Source organism: Cyprinodon variegatus, unplaced genomic scaffold, assembly GCF_000732505.1.
Source record: "Cyprinodon variegatus isolate N-32 unplaced genomic scaffold, C_variegatus-1.0 Scaffold4, whole genome shotgun sequence".
Lineage (NCBI taxonomy): Eukaryota > Metazoa > Chordata > Actinopteri > Cyprinodontiformes > Cyprinodontidae > Cyprinodon > Cyprinodon variegatus.
The window spans coordinates 1,172,790-1,188,913 of record NW_015150457.1 but is presented as its reverse complement, the minus strand read 5'-3'; the positions used below and the strand labels follow the sequence as shown (position 1 = coordinate 1,188,913).

Genomic DNA, 16,124 nt, shown 5'->3' with positions numbered 1-16,124 from the left:
TTATGACAGCTCAGGTATGGAGAAGGAGCTTTAAAATATGTTTCATTGCTGAAATATAATCTCAGACTTTACTGGCAAAGAAATGTACAAAAAGCAGATTAGGAAATAAACGTTTTAACCAAATCACTGGAAGAACAGCAACAGATAACCATGAGCACAATAGTTGTTTATTCCTTTCTGCTAATTGGACATTAAATACAACATCTAGATCCAAGTGTTTTGAAATATTATGGTATTGAGAAGGCTAAAAAATGTACAGATCCCCAGTAGAGTCTACAATCTTTTATCTATAATCTCCTGATCTTCCAAACGGTTCCTGAAATGACATTCCCATTGCCTTTTATAGACCTTTGGCTGAAAGCATCACAGATCCTCCACTTAACAGCAGGTGTTTTAAAGATATTAATTTTTTCTTTCACATTAAACACATCACTCGGTGTGTTGTTTTTTTTGGTCTGTCTCATCTGACAGCAGCATGATGCTTAGGTTCAAATGTTAAAAGCTCACAGAAAATGTTAGAGACTTCTCAGAAAGGTACAGTATCAGAAGAGTTAATAAATTTCAGTTAATCTTTAAATATTTATTTAAATATTTTCCTGATATCATGCAGCCTTTTTAGAAAGATGCCAAAAAATTATGTTTTTCACTGTTCCCTAATGCAGGAGTTCCCGAACTCCCAAACCGTACTGCAGCCCCCCCCCCCCAAAATGACATTAGCTTCTTGGTGGTTTCCTTATTTTTAAACTACAATGCAATGCAATGAAATATTTGCTGTAAAATAGAAGTCACTTTTAAAATGTTTTTTCTACTTTTTTTCCTGTTCAGTTATTAAATTGTTTAGATTATAAATATATCAACTTACATGTTTTTTTTTTTTATTTGTATCAAATTTTAATGAAGAAAAACAATTTGAAATATGTGTGTGCATGGGACGGTCAGCTTTAAATATCCTGGCTTTTGTTTTTTAAATTATAGATTTTTACACATCATAGTAAGTAATGATGATTTAAAATTACATTGCATAATAAGGAAACTAAAATATTTGTTGGTGATTTTTCATTTCTTAATTTTTTTTTCTATTTTCTTTCTTAATTCCCCCTTCATTTTCCCAGGTCCCCCAGCCCCTCCTGGCCCCCACTTAGTGTTAGCTTATGCCCTTGCTTATTGACATGCATGACTACAGTAGATACGCTAACAAACACATAGCCATGTCACAGCATGGGGCTGTCATCTGAGCAATTAACAGGAAAAAAAAGTTTGGACATTTAGAAACATTAAATGACATTGAACTCATTATCATTCAAACAATAATATAAATGTATACTAAATGGGGTTTCATGGTTGGTTCCAATGGGATTGGAATAATGAACATTTTTTATGAAAAATTACCGTAGTGTCTAACTAGCAGTTATTGTGACTATATTTAAGCAGCATTGGTTGTCATGACAGCTGGCACCAGCACCCCTCGTGACCCCACTTGGGATTAAGCGTGTCAGAAAATGGATGGATGGATGGTTGTCATGACAAGAGAGCTAAGGCTGAAATACTGGAAGCAGGCAGGTAAATGTAATGATATGAAAACTTGAACCTTGGAGGAGATAAAGGCAGAGCGATCCTTTGACGACTATAGAAGAGGCAAATACAATTATCTGACAGTATTCAAAGTAAATCTGCTAGGGTGTGAACAACAAAAAAAAACAAAACAACTAATGATGGTAAGAAGCAGGTGTTTTGGGATCAGCAAAGATAAATTTAGGATCAGAATAAGGGGATCTAATCACATAATGAATACAGATGCAACCATACCTATTAGAAAGTCCTAATCTTTAAAGCGCCGGCTGACTGTGAAGTTGGTCCTTGACAGCAAAAAGGGTCCCTGAGGCAGAGCAAACTGCATAACAGGTGGAGAATAAACTCGGCTGTTCAGATAGAGAAATTCAGAGAATGTGCAATATGCTTTCTGTGTGGATAATTGCACTGAGGCATTAGGAATGCCCATTAAGATCAGCATTGTGTAAACATATTTGCTCTGTTCAGTTTAATTCACATTTTCAATATAGTCTTTTAACTTTAATAAAACTCCTTTTTCTTTATATATATTTTTTTGGCCAATTGCTTTTTCTTTTTTATGTTTTGTTTTCGATGTTTGTATCCCTGTTTTTTGCAGAATCTCAATGTTGCAATAGCAAATCTTAGCATTTGCTATGAAGGGATTTCTATCAAGACAGAAACTCCCCGTAGATGCTTTCAACAGATAGAGGTAAGTGCTGATTAATTAGGCAACGTACGATATAGAATATGACATGCCTTCCACTTTAATCTGGCAGGTTGGTATAGTATGGGAAATTGAATGAATCAAAATGAGCACCATTAAAATAGAATATGACAGCTTCCTCTCAAAAAATGATAAAAAGCAAAGCTGCTGTGGAGCACATGACTCACTTCAGAAAAAACAAACCAGCTGTAAGTTTAAGGCTCGTTCATATTTTCAGAGAACCTGTCTTGAGACTTCTTCATTATGTTCTTTACTATACACATAACTGTAGAGAAATTACTGTCTGCTGTTATATCTCTACAGTTAGAACCAATCAGAATTTGCTTTGAATGTACTCTTTATATCTTTTGATTAAAGAAAAATGGATAAACATGAATGTGCATAATTAACCTTAATTCAAAAGCTCTCAACCCACTTTGCACTGCTGACTTCACAAGGGAAATGCCACCTGCATAACATAACAGCTGCATGATATGCATTCAGAAATCCACTTAGAGAATATTCAGTATTGGAAGAAGAAAGATACCAGACTATTTTCTTTATAGAGCTTCTTTCTTGCCATTTTTTCTTGAGCAATGACTCAAATCACCACTGCAGTTATTTCAGCACAGATCACGAGGAGGAAAAAAAACCCAAACAAGAAGGCATTTCTTTTTATTAATTTTAAATTTTTGCATGCAACATTTAAAACTGTTGCTAAAACTAAGGTTATTTTAGTTCATCAAAGCCTTATGTACCCTCCGTATCACAATCTGCAGATGAACAGCTCATTTACCCTTCATAAGCGTGTAATTGGATGCTAATAGTCTATTTAACACATTTTGAAACAGCTAATTAAATGCTGATAAGATGTACTGAATGCTTTAATAAATTTCCGTTGTGTTGATAATAGCTGTAATATTTGACACTGACAACCTGACGTGACTGACTTTTAAAGGTCAGATGTGCTGAAGTATTGACTACTAAGAACAACATATCGCAATCCAGAATTTATACATCCTTTGCCTGATTTGTAAAACCTCTGCTAGTTTCAGAGGTTGTCCATATGAAAATTAAAAAGTGTTATGCTATTCTTTTATTGGTTCAAGACACAGACTTTTTATTAAATCTATCTGATTTAGAATCCATTTTGTTTTCACTTTTAAATATCACTTAAATTGGATAATCCCAGATCTAATTTGCTCAAATCTTTTCCTGAAACTATCTATTCTCGAGAGAAGGGTGAACTCTACAATAGAGGAGATGTGATCTGGCTCAAAACCCCTAAAATTAAATATATAATAGAAACACATCAGATTTTAATTTCTGTAACACATCATTGTACAGTAATTGGGACATGTCTACAATAAATCATCTAAACTAATAAAATTTAGTGGCTTGCACTCCCCTTTGACAGTTACAGTAACAAGAATACATTTTTATTTATAGCAGAGTGCAATCTCTTTCCATTTTTAAAGTAATTCACTGTAATAATATTTTGGATTAGGAAATATATCTAGAGCAACAAACATGCAAACAATTGATTAATATGTTGCATTCTGTGATGGATGTCTTAACAAAACATTTTTTTTTATGTCAAACGTCAGATCATCATCATTAGACTGAGATATTAGCTGACAGTTAAAGAATCTGCTTTGAAATGCTTTATTTTATTTCAGCCTGATAATTTTACAGTAAGTAGCTGATTCAAATGATTGTTTTTTTTTTTATATATAAATCTAACCTATTTTGATATAATGTATCTCATGGATTTGTGCATTGGGACTTTTTTTCTTTCCCATACACCTTTTTGGGCATATATTTTATTTTTTTTCAAATACCTTTCCACCCGGAAATGAGAGATTGTCCTCTATACCTTTAAGGAACACCAGTGGTGCTAGGATTGGGCCTAAAATTAAGCCGTCAAAAGGGTGTGTTTAATAAGCATATATTCTTAAGATTTTAATCTGAGATTCAAGGTTTAGATTTGAGATGTATAAATATTGATTTAACATTTAGATCTACCATAACATTTAGATTTCTGAATTAGATTCCAGATGTAAGATTAACTGAGGGTAAAGACCACTTATCTTCTTTGTCTAGGTTTGACTTGAAGATAATGTAACTAGAAGCTAGCTGACATGAGGGGGCTCAGTTAGAAAGGACTCTTTGGTTATGGACATATCAGCAAACACATAAAGGTTAATGCTATGTTTTTAAACCCTTACTGAAAGGTTTGTTTTAGCTTTTTAAACAGAAATTTAAAACAGATCAGCATTGCTTATCATGCAGTTACATTAGCTTATTGATAACTTGATTTACACAATATCAAACACATAAATTAATCCAAAATCATATTTGTTTTCAGCTGGAAACTCTTTCCGTAAATCTGCCGGAGCTGTTGATTTATTTTGGTAAGATGAGGCATCTCCAAAGTTTGAGAAGGCTTAGCCAAGACTGTGTTGCTGGATGAATCTGTGTTTAAATGGCCTCACCAGAAGGGCTTTGTCCTTTGAGGCTTCCAAGTCTGACTTATTCTTCTTATTTAGACTTGGAGAGGACAGACATTGCAACAATCTGGTTCTGAACATGGTTTCAGGACTACTTAACTTGAGCAGGGATTGAAGAAGCAGGAGTGAAGTCTATTTAGTCACGCTATCTTAATTTTTCCCATTGTTGCACTCAAGTAGACCTTCCACGGAATGGACCAATTTTTTTTTTTTGTTGGTAGATGACTTTGTCCCCAAGCACAGTCAGATCCCATGTTACATTGGGAGGTTCTTGTGAGGGGGGGTTTGCAGCAGTTTGAAGTAGAGAGCAAATATTTTGTTCCTCAAGAAAACCAGCATGGACATTGATGACTAATGTCCAAAATTAATTTCAAAGCAAATTAAAACTCTGAAGTTGATTCCAAATGTTTGGCTGTGCTGACATTTCATGTCCAAATGTTGGCTTCTAGCCAGAAACAGATATATTTTGCAAGCCAGACAATTTGTTATGAGATTTGTGAATTCAGAAACTTCTGAAAATACATCTTGCCAGGAGTTGCGTTTGCCTCAATAGTGAGTGACGTGTATGATGCCAACACATCGACCAGATGCGGAAGGCCGATCCAAAACAAACATGGCTGTGCGATTTTAGCTGGAATACTCTTCCATGGGGCAGTGTGGCTTAGTGCATGGGGGAGGACTCCCGCAGACTGACAGTCTGAGCCCCTAAGCAAGACCCTTAACCCCACACTGCTTCCTTGGCGCCACACAACGCACCCCACTGCTGCACAAGGCGATGGGCTAAATGCAGAAAGTGCATTTCATTGCTCTGTACTTGTGATAGTGCAATAAAAAAAAAAATAAATACATAAAAATAACAAGCATGCCTTTTCGGATAGGAAGATATTTTAATATTTCTCTGATTTATAAAGAGTTTAATGTACCCATTTAAGGTATTATGGAGGATTTTTTTTACCAATTTTTTAAAAGACCCGCCCTCTTCACTTAACAAAAATCCCTGTAACTTCCCCCCAGAGGGAACCCCAATTAACACATGCAAGAGCCCATTTCTCCTCGTTCACGCTCTGTTTAAAAGTTGCTGTTCTGATAGCTCATAGAAGTTTACTGTGCCCAAATGTCCTCTCTAACCCCTTAATCCCTCAATCACTATATAGAGCGGGGACTATATAGTGGACTTTATAGCAAACTCAGTTAACTTACCATTCATACAGATCACTGCTTTTTGCTCCCCATTGGTCACTTAACTCCTTCGCCACTGTGCGAGGCATGCAACATCTTTGTTGTTAGTCGCCACTGTAGGGTAGGAACAGTCTGTTGGTGGCAGCTGGCAGCTGTGACAGCAAATCCCATAATGCTTTGTGAGGAAAGCATCCCGGGATATATCTGCCTCTTCTGAGGCCCTTCTTTTCTTCTCATGCACTTCATAGACACTTTTTCTTACAACCCTCGGCCATTATTAAAGAACCGCGGTGAAAAAGGAGAGCTTCAATGACTGTCTGAAACCATAGCTCACCACATATATATGCCTCAAAGTGCGCATGCACAGAAAAAGATGGCTAACGGGATGAACATGTAGGAAGGCCTAATTCAAACATATCACTAAAATGATTGACAGTTAGGAGAACCACTTATTTAGATGATCCAGCCGGAAATAAAAGCTCATCCTCTATACCCTTCACTCCTGAAGTTGTGAAACAAATCAAGCTGCTACTGGTGCAGTGATTAGCTAAAAACTCCACATGGGAGGCAGGTACCCAATCAGATTGAAGAATTGTCCTGAAAGTCCCTTTTGCAAGCACTGTCTACCTATGGATTTCCAGATTGATGGATGTAGTTCATATCAACTCTTCATGGTATCAATCTGGGTTATGCCAGGTTAGCAGAGAAAAACAGAATTTTTTGACATTCCCTAAAAATATTTGTGGAAACCTAAGTGGAGTTCATATTCTATATACAGTATTAGATGTGCAGAAAGAAGAAGCTTGGCTTATATTTACTCAAAGTAGCATATCTGAAGGGCTGTGTGTACTGTAATGACTTTGTTTCCTGTCTGATTACCATTAAAAACAACTTTTTTTTTTAAAGAAAAATATATATTAATGGTATGACAATCCCACCATGGGATTCCAGGCTGCATGATGGCCCATTTGTAGCATTGATAACTTACAGCAAGGAGGTCTTGGCTTTGATACCCAGCCTGGGGTCTTTCTGCGTGGAGTTTAAATGTTCTCCCTGTGTGATAGGTTCATTTCTGGTACTCCAGCTTCCTCCTACAGTCCCAAAACATTGCTGTTAGGTGGTTTGGCATCTCTTATTTGCCCTTAGGGGAGTTTGTATGTATGGCTGTATTTCTTGGTTTTGACATGGGATGGACTTTTGACCTGTCCAGGGAGTACCTCGCTTTTCCCCCATAGACTGCTGAAGATGTGCGACAGTCATGCATGGCCCAGACGAATAAGCATCAGAAGATGGTTATTGCATCATATCTCAATGCATTATTAAACCCTTGTCCCAACATCCTGTATTTTAGGTGAAAATACAATATTGTTTTGATCGCTATGAATTCAGTTAATATACAGTTATGGATTCTTATGTTGTTTCATCAACCTAAGAATCCATAACTCTCATCACATCACACAGATGCATGCAAACAATTGTCCTTTTAAGGACATTTGGAAGCTATATATTCCCTTTAAATTAAGGTTGGTGATCATTCTTTTACAATATTCTTTACTTATCTTTTAAGGACTGGACTGCATTAAAGTGCATATTTATATAAGTGTTGACAGGATTTCATTTATTAAATTCTTGCTAGCAATTAAAAGTCCTGTAAATATTGCATGGCCTTTTAATGTGCAAGTATTTTACCAAACAATAGAAGCATTTTATAGCTTTAATTGAGATAAACTTTATTACATTGCCTTAATTTTTATAATTAGCCATTTCAAAACTAGGTTTCTTATACATGTCAGGAAAAACTGTTTTCAGGAAATGACATTAAACATGAACCACATGTTAAAATGTTGCAGCCATCTCTAAAAGCAGACTAACTAAATATTCAACAAAGCTTCTTGGCTTATGAAAATGCATTTTTTCTTTTTCAGTTTCAGTCTGCACATTAGTTGGTTTTCTACACACCCTGCATGCAGCTTTCTTTTAGCAAACTAAAAATGTTTTGTTATATCTGAAGTATGAAAAGACACAGTGTTACCCAGTGGCAGTTAAGTTTGGACTAAAATAAATGATGTAGTGATTTTATATTTAGAGATAAGTTTTTTTTAACACAAACATTCTCTCCTATTCATACCCTACTCACACTAACCACACAGCATTATGTTCAGGCAGCATACAGTATGAAAACTACTCACAATTGTCTAGAGGTGAACAGAGTATGTAACTGCACATGCCAATATCAAAAATACACTGCGTGTTTAGCGCCACAAAGATACGTATCCCAGAGATGATTGGTTACTGGATTTTGTATTGCGTTTTTAAAGCAAGCACCTGGAACAGCTATCAATGTTTCTGCACCACGGATTAACATTCAATCAAGTCCTGTCAATCTACAGGGGAACAGTATTTCAGCAATTTTAAGGTCTGTCTACATCATAACACCTATTTATGTGTAATTGTTGTCCTGGGAAAAAAAAAAGTCAGTCGCTTAATGCCCTTTCATCACCCAATGGCTTATAAGTAGCCCACATCTTCTCTGTTTTCTCCACGTTTTTTTTTTCCTCAATAGGGAGATAAAAAGGCAGTTGAAGACATAGTAGTTCAAGTTTGACCCTCTTCTTCTCAGACTTCAATGATGTTTATAGATGGCACAGAGGGATGGAACTGCAAAGACAAGAAAAGATGTTGACAATGTTAAATGGCTAACATTTTTAGGGTGTTTTCTAAAGTCTAATTGTATTGTAACCTATAAAGAACCCCCAGAAAATGACAAATAAATATTTCAGAAAATGTTGACAATGTTATTAAAAAAAATGTATTGTAATTTGATGTATAACTCTCCTCCATTATTTGCATGGCTTAGATACCTCATTAAGTTAATCCTGTGTGCTTGTTGTTGTTTTAAATTCAGTCCTAAAGACACTGTAAAGTTTCATTCATCTATCACGCAAGACATATGGTTATAGTCCGTATTCATTGTCGTCCACTTCACCTGGGACTGGAACGCAGTAGCAGCAGTCTTAACAGAGTCTCCCAGACTTTCTCTCCCCAGATACCGCCTCCAGCTCTGATCAGGGAAGCCCGAGGTGCTCCAAGTCCAGCCGAGAGGCATAGTCTCTCAGAGTGTCCTGAGTCATCCCCAGGGCCTACTCCCAGTGGGAGGTGCCTGGAATACCTCCTGAGAGAGACATCCGGGGGGCATTCGAAAAAAATGTCAAATCCACCTCGGCTGAGTCTTATCAATGTGGAGGAGAAGTGGCTGTACACCCAAGAGGGTGCTATCAGAACCATATCATCTGCAAATAGCTGGGATGAAATCCACTCATGCCCAAACCAGACCCCCTTTGGCCTTTGGCTGCCCCTAGAAATAATTTTTTGTGAGTACTGCACCTACATCTGCATCAACTATAAACATGTACAGTGCTTTTTTAAGCTTGCACATGGTGCTCAGGGACCGGCGTGACAACCCCACACTCAAATATATCTCTGCCTTTAATGCCGGCAGTGCAGACCAAACTCTTGTTACACTTGTACAAAGACGAAATAGCCCTTAGTAAAGGAGCTATCCAAAGCACACCTCCCAGGGCATTGAGAGGAACACAATCGAATGCCTTCTCCAGGTCCACAAAACACATGTGAACCCATTGATCCACAGGCCCAAGCAAGTAGCGAGGGTCTGCTGGGAATGTTTGGGTGAGCCCTCTGTCAGGGACATATTGAACTCCCACCTCCAGGAGAGTTTGTCCCAGATTCCAGGGGAGGATGGAGACATGGAGTATGGGTGACTCCATTGTCGCCCCGTACTGCAAGGTCTGCAGTGCCTGTTGCGAAGGCAGTCCCCGAACCCGGGGGTGGACACGGGCAGTAAGGAATGCTGTAAAGCTGAACAAAGGAATCCAGCCTGGTTGGCTTGTGGGATTCCTGAAGCAGCAAGTGACTATTGTGAGGCCAAGTGTGTCGCTTCCTGGACACTTGCCAAGGTTAAACCTTGGGCCTTGGAGGAGTTTGGAGAGGCAATGGAGAGACTATGAGCTAGCCTCAAGTCAATTCTGGCAAACTGTCTGGCGCCTCCAGAGGGCTAACACTGTTTGCAATGGGAGTGGGGAGCTGCTGACTTTGAAAGAGGACAGTGGAAGTAATACGTTGGAGAATAATTTCCATGATGGAAATGGAAATCCTTTATTGTCCCACAGTAGAGAACTTCACTCTCTGCATTTAACGCATCACAATGGGGAGTAGTGGGCTGCCTCTGTTGGTGCCCGGGGAGCAGTCTGGTGTTAAGGTTATTCAGGGATCCAGAGTGGCAGTTGGTGGAAGTGTGTGGGGCCTGAAACCAGAGCCTCTTGGACCCAAGCACAATGCTCTAACCACTAGGCCACCACTCGCCCAGACATGGTGTGCTCTGGGCTGGATTCGTTCATCACCCAGGCTGAAGTCACTGAAGTGGTCAAAAAACCTCATATTGGCAAGGCTTCGGGGAAAATACACCCTGACTACATTAGAGATTTGGATTTTGTTGGGAAGTTGTGGCTCAAACACCTCTTCAACATCACTTAGAGATCGGGAACAGTCCCCCTGGACTGGCAGATGGGGTGGTGGTTCCCCTGCGTAAGAAGGAGGACCGCAGGGTGGGTTCCAACTATAATGGGATCGCACTTCTTAGCCTCCTCAGAAAGGCCTTTGCCAGGGTGCTAAGGAAGAGAGTTCAGCTGATCGTTAAACCTTGGCTTCAGGAGGAGCAGCGTGGCTTTTTTTCCGACCATGGAACTGTGGGCCAGCTCTAAACTCTCTGAAGGGTTCTTGAGGGTGCAATCACCAAAGATGCAAATCATCAAAGTCCTGTTGAACCACTCTACGTTTTATTAATTATCTATTTTTCTCAAATTTATAAAATAGATTTTTACCCTACAATGTTCTCTGATAAGTGAAATAAGATCAAATGAGACAACAACATACCACCATGCCTTGTTCCTATTGTTTAATTAAGTTTCATTATTTAGTAAAAAACTGCATTTTAAATAAGTTTTCAACATTAGTAAAAAGAACATATTATAGGTTTATATATATTTATATTATATTCATATTATTCATATTATTATTCATATTATTATATTCAGCTGAATGGGCCACTGACTGGGCTGGACCGTGCATGCGAACCAAGCAGGCCAGGGAGGGAGCGACTGAAAAGTAGGACATGTCCGGGAAAAAGAGGACGTCGGGTCACCCTACCAACAATTTCGATGTTTCAGTAAGTGAGTGCTTGTTGTTATGATGCGTCTTTGCTCAGCGGCTTTGTTCATTCTAAACCAACCAGTCAGCACACAGCTCATCTAAGTATTCATCAGCATACCATAAACGGAAGAAAACGTGTTGTTTCATTCTAGAGCTTTTAACCAGGCTTGCATTAGGGTGCATAGAACAGCAAATATGCCATTTTCTTTTTCTTTTTTTTAACAGTGTCCTGTCTGGTGATGTGGCCAGGGGCGACCCACCCCACTGCGGGACCCCCGAACCTAAATATGTCATTTTCAGCCCAACCAATGTTACACACCCTATTCAGAGACCTTAAGGACCAGCACCAAATACCCTATATCAGGGGTCTTGAACGTTTTAAAAGCCAAGGACCCCCAAACTGATTGCGAGATGGAGCGGGGACGCCCTAATTATTTATATTGTATGAAATTGTGTTATATCAAACTGGTCCTATAGTCACTCTATTACATATGGAGTCATGTAACGAAAGTAATTTCTCCCTGGGATTATTAAAGTATTTCTGAATCTGATTCCTGGTTGATGGGACAGGTGTTGTGAATGAAACGGTGCCCAGGTTTGAAAGAGCTCCTGTGTGTCACTGAATGTATGCATTGATGACTGAAAGACATCTTCTGCTTTCATTTATCTGTTTACTACAGTGTGTTGAATTCATGTTAATGTGTATTTAAAGACATTTTAATTAGTGCAAAAAATTGCAGGAGGGAATATAAAAAAAAGTAATCAACCAAGACTTTCGCGACCCCCATGCAGTACCTCCGCGGATCCCCTAGGGGTCGCGGACCCCCTGTTGAAGACCCTATATAATCATTCTATGACCCCTTCAAAGCTTAAACAGGCTAAACAAAGAAAACGGTAATCTTCAAAATCATTAACATCTTTTTTAATGATACTTTCTGTTTTTACTGGATGAGCTGGGTCCTATCATACAGTATAAGTAGAGTACTATGATCAAATATATTTTACAAAACTGAAATATTATCAATAATCTGTACATAATAGTCATAAAAGAAAAATTGCATAATGTTACATGTCTGGGGTACTTTAAATTGTCTTGCTACTGAAATGTACTATATAGATCAGTTTTGCTTTCCCAGGGGTAACAATAAAGCAAATAGCTGTTTCAGATAGTCTTCCCATTATTATTCAGTGTTAATATTTCTGAGGAAGCTATTGATGGTTCTGTATTAAAGAAAACACAGAAAAAGACACAAACCAATCACACAGTTCCATTGACCTGTGCTTGGTACATATTTTAGGCTAGTATTTAAAGTTTAGAACTCGCAGTACTTGCTGATTCATACTAAGTCCCTCTACTCTCCCACCGTAGTAGTCCTTCCCCTCACCTGCATAATGGGGAGTAATATGATGATAAATAGTAGAACCCACAGAGTAATGTTCAACAGATATACTAGAGTCATTGTTTTTTTTAATTCATAGAAGGAAATGTTACTATTCAGAGATATATATTTGTTATGGTTTTCTTATTCACCTTGCTCCTAAGCAGTCCCCCACTGTGGTGCTCTGGTGTGCTCCTCTCAGACAACGGCTTCACCTTCTCCTTATTGTTACTGGAGTCGTTGTCCTTTATGATGTCATACTGTCGGCAGAACAGGGCTATAACAGCTGCCAGAGGGACAAAGAAGGCCACAGGTGAAAAACGTATACAACAGACATCCACTCAGTCATGAGGAATCTACTGGCAATCCCACTTCCTGCTCCACTGTGTACTAAAACACCCTGTGGGTAGTAGAACTGGCTCCATGGGGAGCTTAATAATGCTGCCTTCATTCATTTAATGGGTAGGCAATACAGTTGGGTTTTTGTGTTACTCAGACTTTCAAATACAGCTGTGCTTCCTGTTTGAATAGTATTGCTGATTCAGACTTAAGTTCATGAGATCTCTGAGGCCATGGATTTCGGTAAAAATACTGTATTTTTAGAAATTAATATGGAGTTCTGGTAATACAACCTTCGAGCAAAAGTTTGATTTGCCAGACATTCATGTTAATTAAACCTTATCAAATGATGCATATGTTGTTTAATTAGCTAAGAGACATTGCTCTTGATAATGCTCATCACATTAAAGTTCATTGACCAGCTGTGTTGTGCATTGAAATTCGCTTCCATACTGTCGAGGTGAATGTACATGGGGATGAAAACAAGACCAAAGAGTTATGTAGCTTATTAAAAGTAAGATTCATTCTTAAAGTGATGACTTGTCCTTGGTGTTTGAACAACACAATGGAATATTTAGCGATTAAAGTATTTATTGAATTAGAATATTTTTCTAATTAATTTGTGATGGGTATAGTAGTGTGCTCCATGTACAAAATAAACAGTTTGAGTGAGGCTAATTTTCCTTTACTTTATTAATTTAACCATAACATTAACTGTTGCAATTTGTACTTTACAGACGGAGAAAGTAGCCTGTTGGAGGATACAAACACATCAAGCCTAGTGGGATGTTTTTTTGTGGTGCATTAGGTAAAGGTAATGTCTTGAAGAAAAAATAAATCCTGCAAAGAACTGACACAGGCACCAAGAGAAGCAGCATCCTTCCACTGATCACCTATCATGAGCAACTTTCAATGTTTTTCAGAAAAAAAATTGTTGTTTTTCATCATTTTAGTGAACAGCAAGCTTTGTGTATCTTTTTATCTTTTTTTCCTGCTCTGTTACTTCAATTAATGTCAGGATAATTATAAAAACTCTTTGGAGAAATGATAATGAAGGAAAATCTTCAAACATAAATCTACTAGGGGGTTTAAAAAGTAACACAATAGATGTTTTAAATTAATTACTTATCATTATAAAAAGCGAATTTGGTAGAATTAATAAGGATTATTGTCATTAACATGTTTCATCGCTGTACACAGTAGTAAAATACAAAACAGGGTTTTCCAATTTAATTTCAAGATGTTTTAAAAACATTCAAAAATATAGATTTACTTTTGCTTTATTTATTTTTATTACTTAATAATTCAGGCCAATGAAACTGAAAGTACATGATGTTTTACAATCAAGTTAAGTAAAATGAAGATAAAGAAGATACTCTTTTTTATGTGGTATATGTTGTAAGAAGGAGTCTTTTAGTTCTATTTTTAGATCGATTATTCGGGTACGTCATTGCTCTTTTTCAAGATTTTTGTTGTTGTATTATTAGCTTAAGATTTTGTGGCTGTACAAAAGAAATAAACCTTAATGATGAATATTGTATTACTTTGTATATATTTTTGAAGACATTTGTTCTAAATTTGTTTTCATAATTATTTAGTACAGTATTGATTTAATTTGACTGCAATAAACTGGTGCTTTTAATTGTATTAAATAACCCCAACTTCACTAAGAAGGGCCTGGAACTCTGAGTTTTCTCATGTAAGGCTTCTCTGTCTCTTTCCTGTCTTGGGTCCCACACACTCCCAATCAGAATGAGACACACGCCAGACACTACTTTCACCTCTTTCCTTTTTCATATTTTCTGATTCTCTTTCCAGTCTAATTTTTTTACTTCACACATTTAACAAACCTACCTGCCCACATGACCAAGACCACGACAATTATGATCATCTCTCCTGTCTGAAGATGCCGAGACTTGTCCAGGCCCTGCACAGTGGGGTCATCTAGGAGAGCACAGTTAAAAATGTCAGTGCAACATTCATGCTCGAATACCAATTATGATAATTTGGGTTTTGTGTGCTTAACTATGCAGATAATTACTTTAATAATATAAAAAGTATTTAGATTGAGTCCCTATTGGTTTTCAGAAACATTTATTATCTCATAGTTCCTGAATGTTATTAATATTAGCTTCAAGAGAATGCATTAGGAGTCACAACAAACCAGGCTACAACAATTAATCGTACTCTAAGTGCATTAACTATTCCCTTTCCTTTTTCCTAACTTGCCTAGATGGAAATGTTCCAGAGCACCACTCTTTTTAATTGGACCTTTAGTGAATCGACTTGTCAAGGAACTTCCCCAAAAGGGAAGGACTGTCAGCTCTCTTCACATTATAGCAGTTTCAGTGAGTTGTGCTTCCAAAATTCTTCAGAATTATATTACTGTGGCTTTGTGGGTAGGCAAAAGAACAAAGCCTTAGGTTATCAACGTAATGAGCATATGGAAATGTGTATAGAAGGTATTTTGTTGTAACTCACAGGACTGTACCCCAATGGAAAGGCTTTTCATATTGATATTGAGAGATCAAAGCAATATGCCCAGCTTTAAAACGGAGATCTCACTGGGTTCCCTTGATCAAACTTAGTTAATGTGAAGCAGAGCACCTTAGACAGCAGTGTCCAGTATAATTTCAGTGCATTATGCGCTGCATTAACTGAAGACCTCTTTTGTGGAAAGATAAGCATAAACATGCAAAGAGCATATCACTGGTATAGTTTGCTGAAGTCCTGCTTTTTAAGACACTTTTTTTCTGTAGCTCTATGTTGTAAATAATTTCCAGTGTTCTATTTCTAGTCCAAATGCTTCTTTCAGTAGCGTCACAGCATTGTTTCTATGCATTTTATCTTTGCACCACTCTCACAGTGTTCTGCGATACTTTGCTACAGCAAAACCAGTGGACTTCTGAGCCTCTGATACATACAACAGGCAGGATTACCTGGAATTCCTTCTGCTCACCGCAATCCCATGATGCCAATAGTAAATCAGAACTGATAGACACAACTGCGCTTCAACTGATTAATTATTTTGTTTTCCACAGATGAAGCCATTGTGCTAGCGTTTATTGCCTTGCTGAAGTCTCCATATATATATATATATATATATATTTTTTTTTTTTACATGTTGTGACATAACAAATGTCCATGAATTTTAAATGGAATTTATCATTGCAAACTGCTACACAATTGGGAGGTTAAAAATATAAAAAGTGTACCATGTATGTATCGAGACTATCA

General features: G+C 37.5%; 1 protein-coding gene across 1 annotated transcript in view; it reads right to left on the bottom strand.

Moving 5' to 3' along the window:
- Positions 1–7,669: 7,669 nt before the first annotated feature.
- The window catches only part of fndc4 (fibronectin type III domain containing 4), a 31,038-nt gene continuing 22,583 nt past the window's right edge, over positions 7,670–16,124 (bottom strand). Inside the window, exons 4-6 of the mRNA XM_015372402.1 lie at positions 14,742–14,831; positions 12,701–12,834; positions 7,670–8,601 (exon numbers count right to left, since the gene is read on the bottom strand). Of these exons, the coding sequence (XP_015227888.1) occupies positions 8,560–8,601; positions 12,701–12,834; positions 14,742–14,831 (266 nt within the window). The 3' untranslated portion in view covers positions 7,670–8,559. The remainder of the gene's footprint in view (positions 8,602–12,700; positions 12,835–14,741; positions 14,832–16,124) is intronic.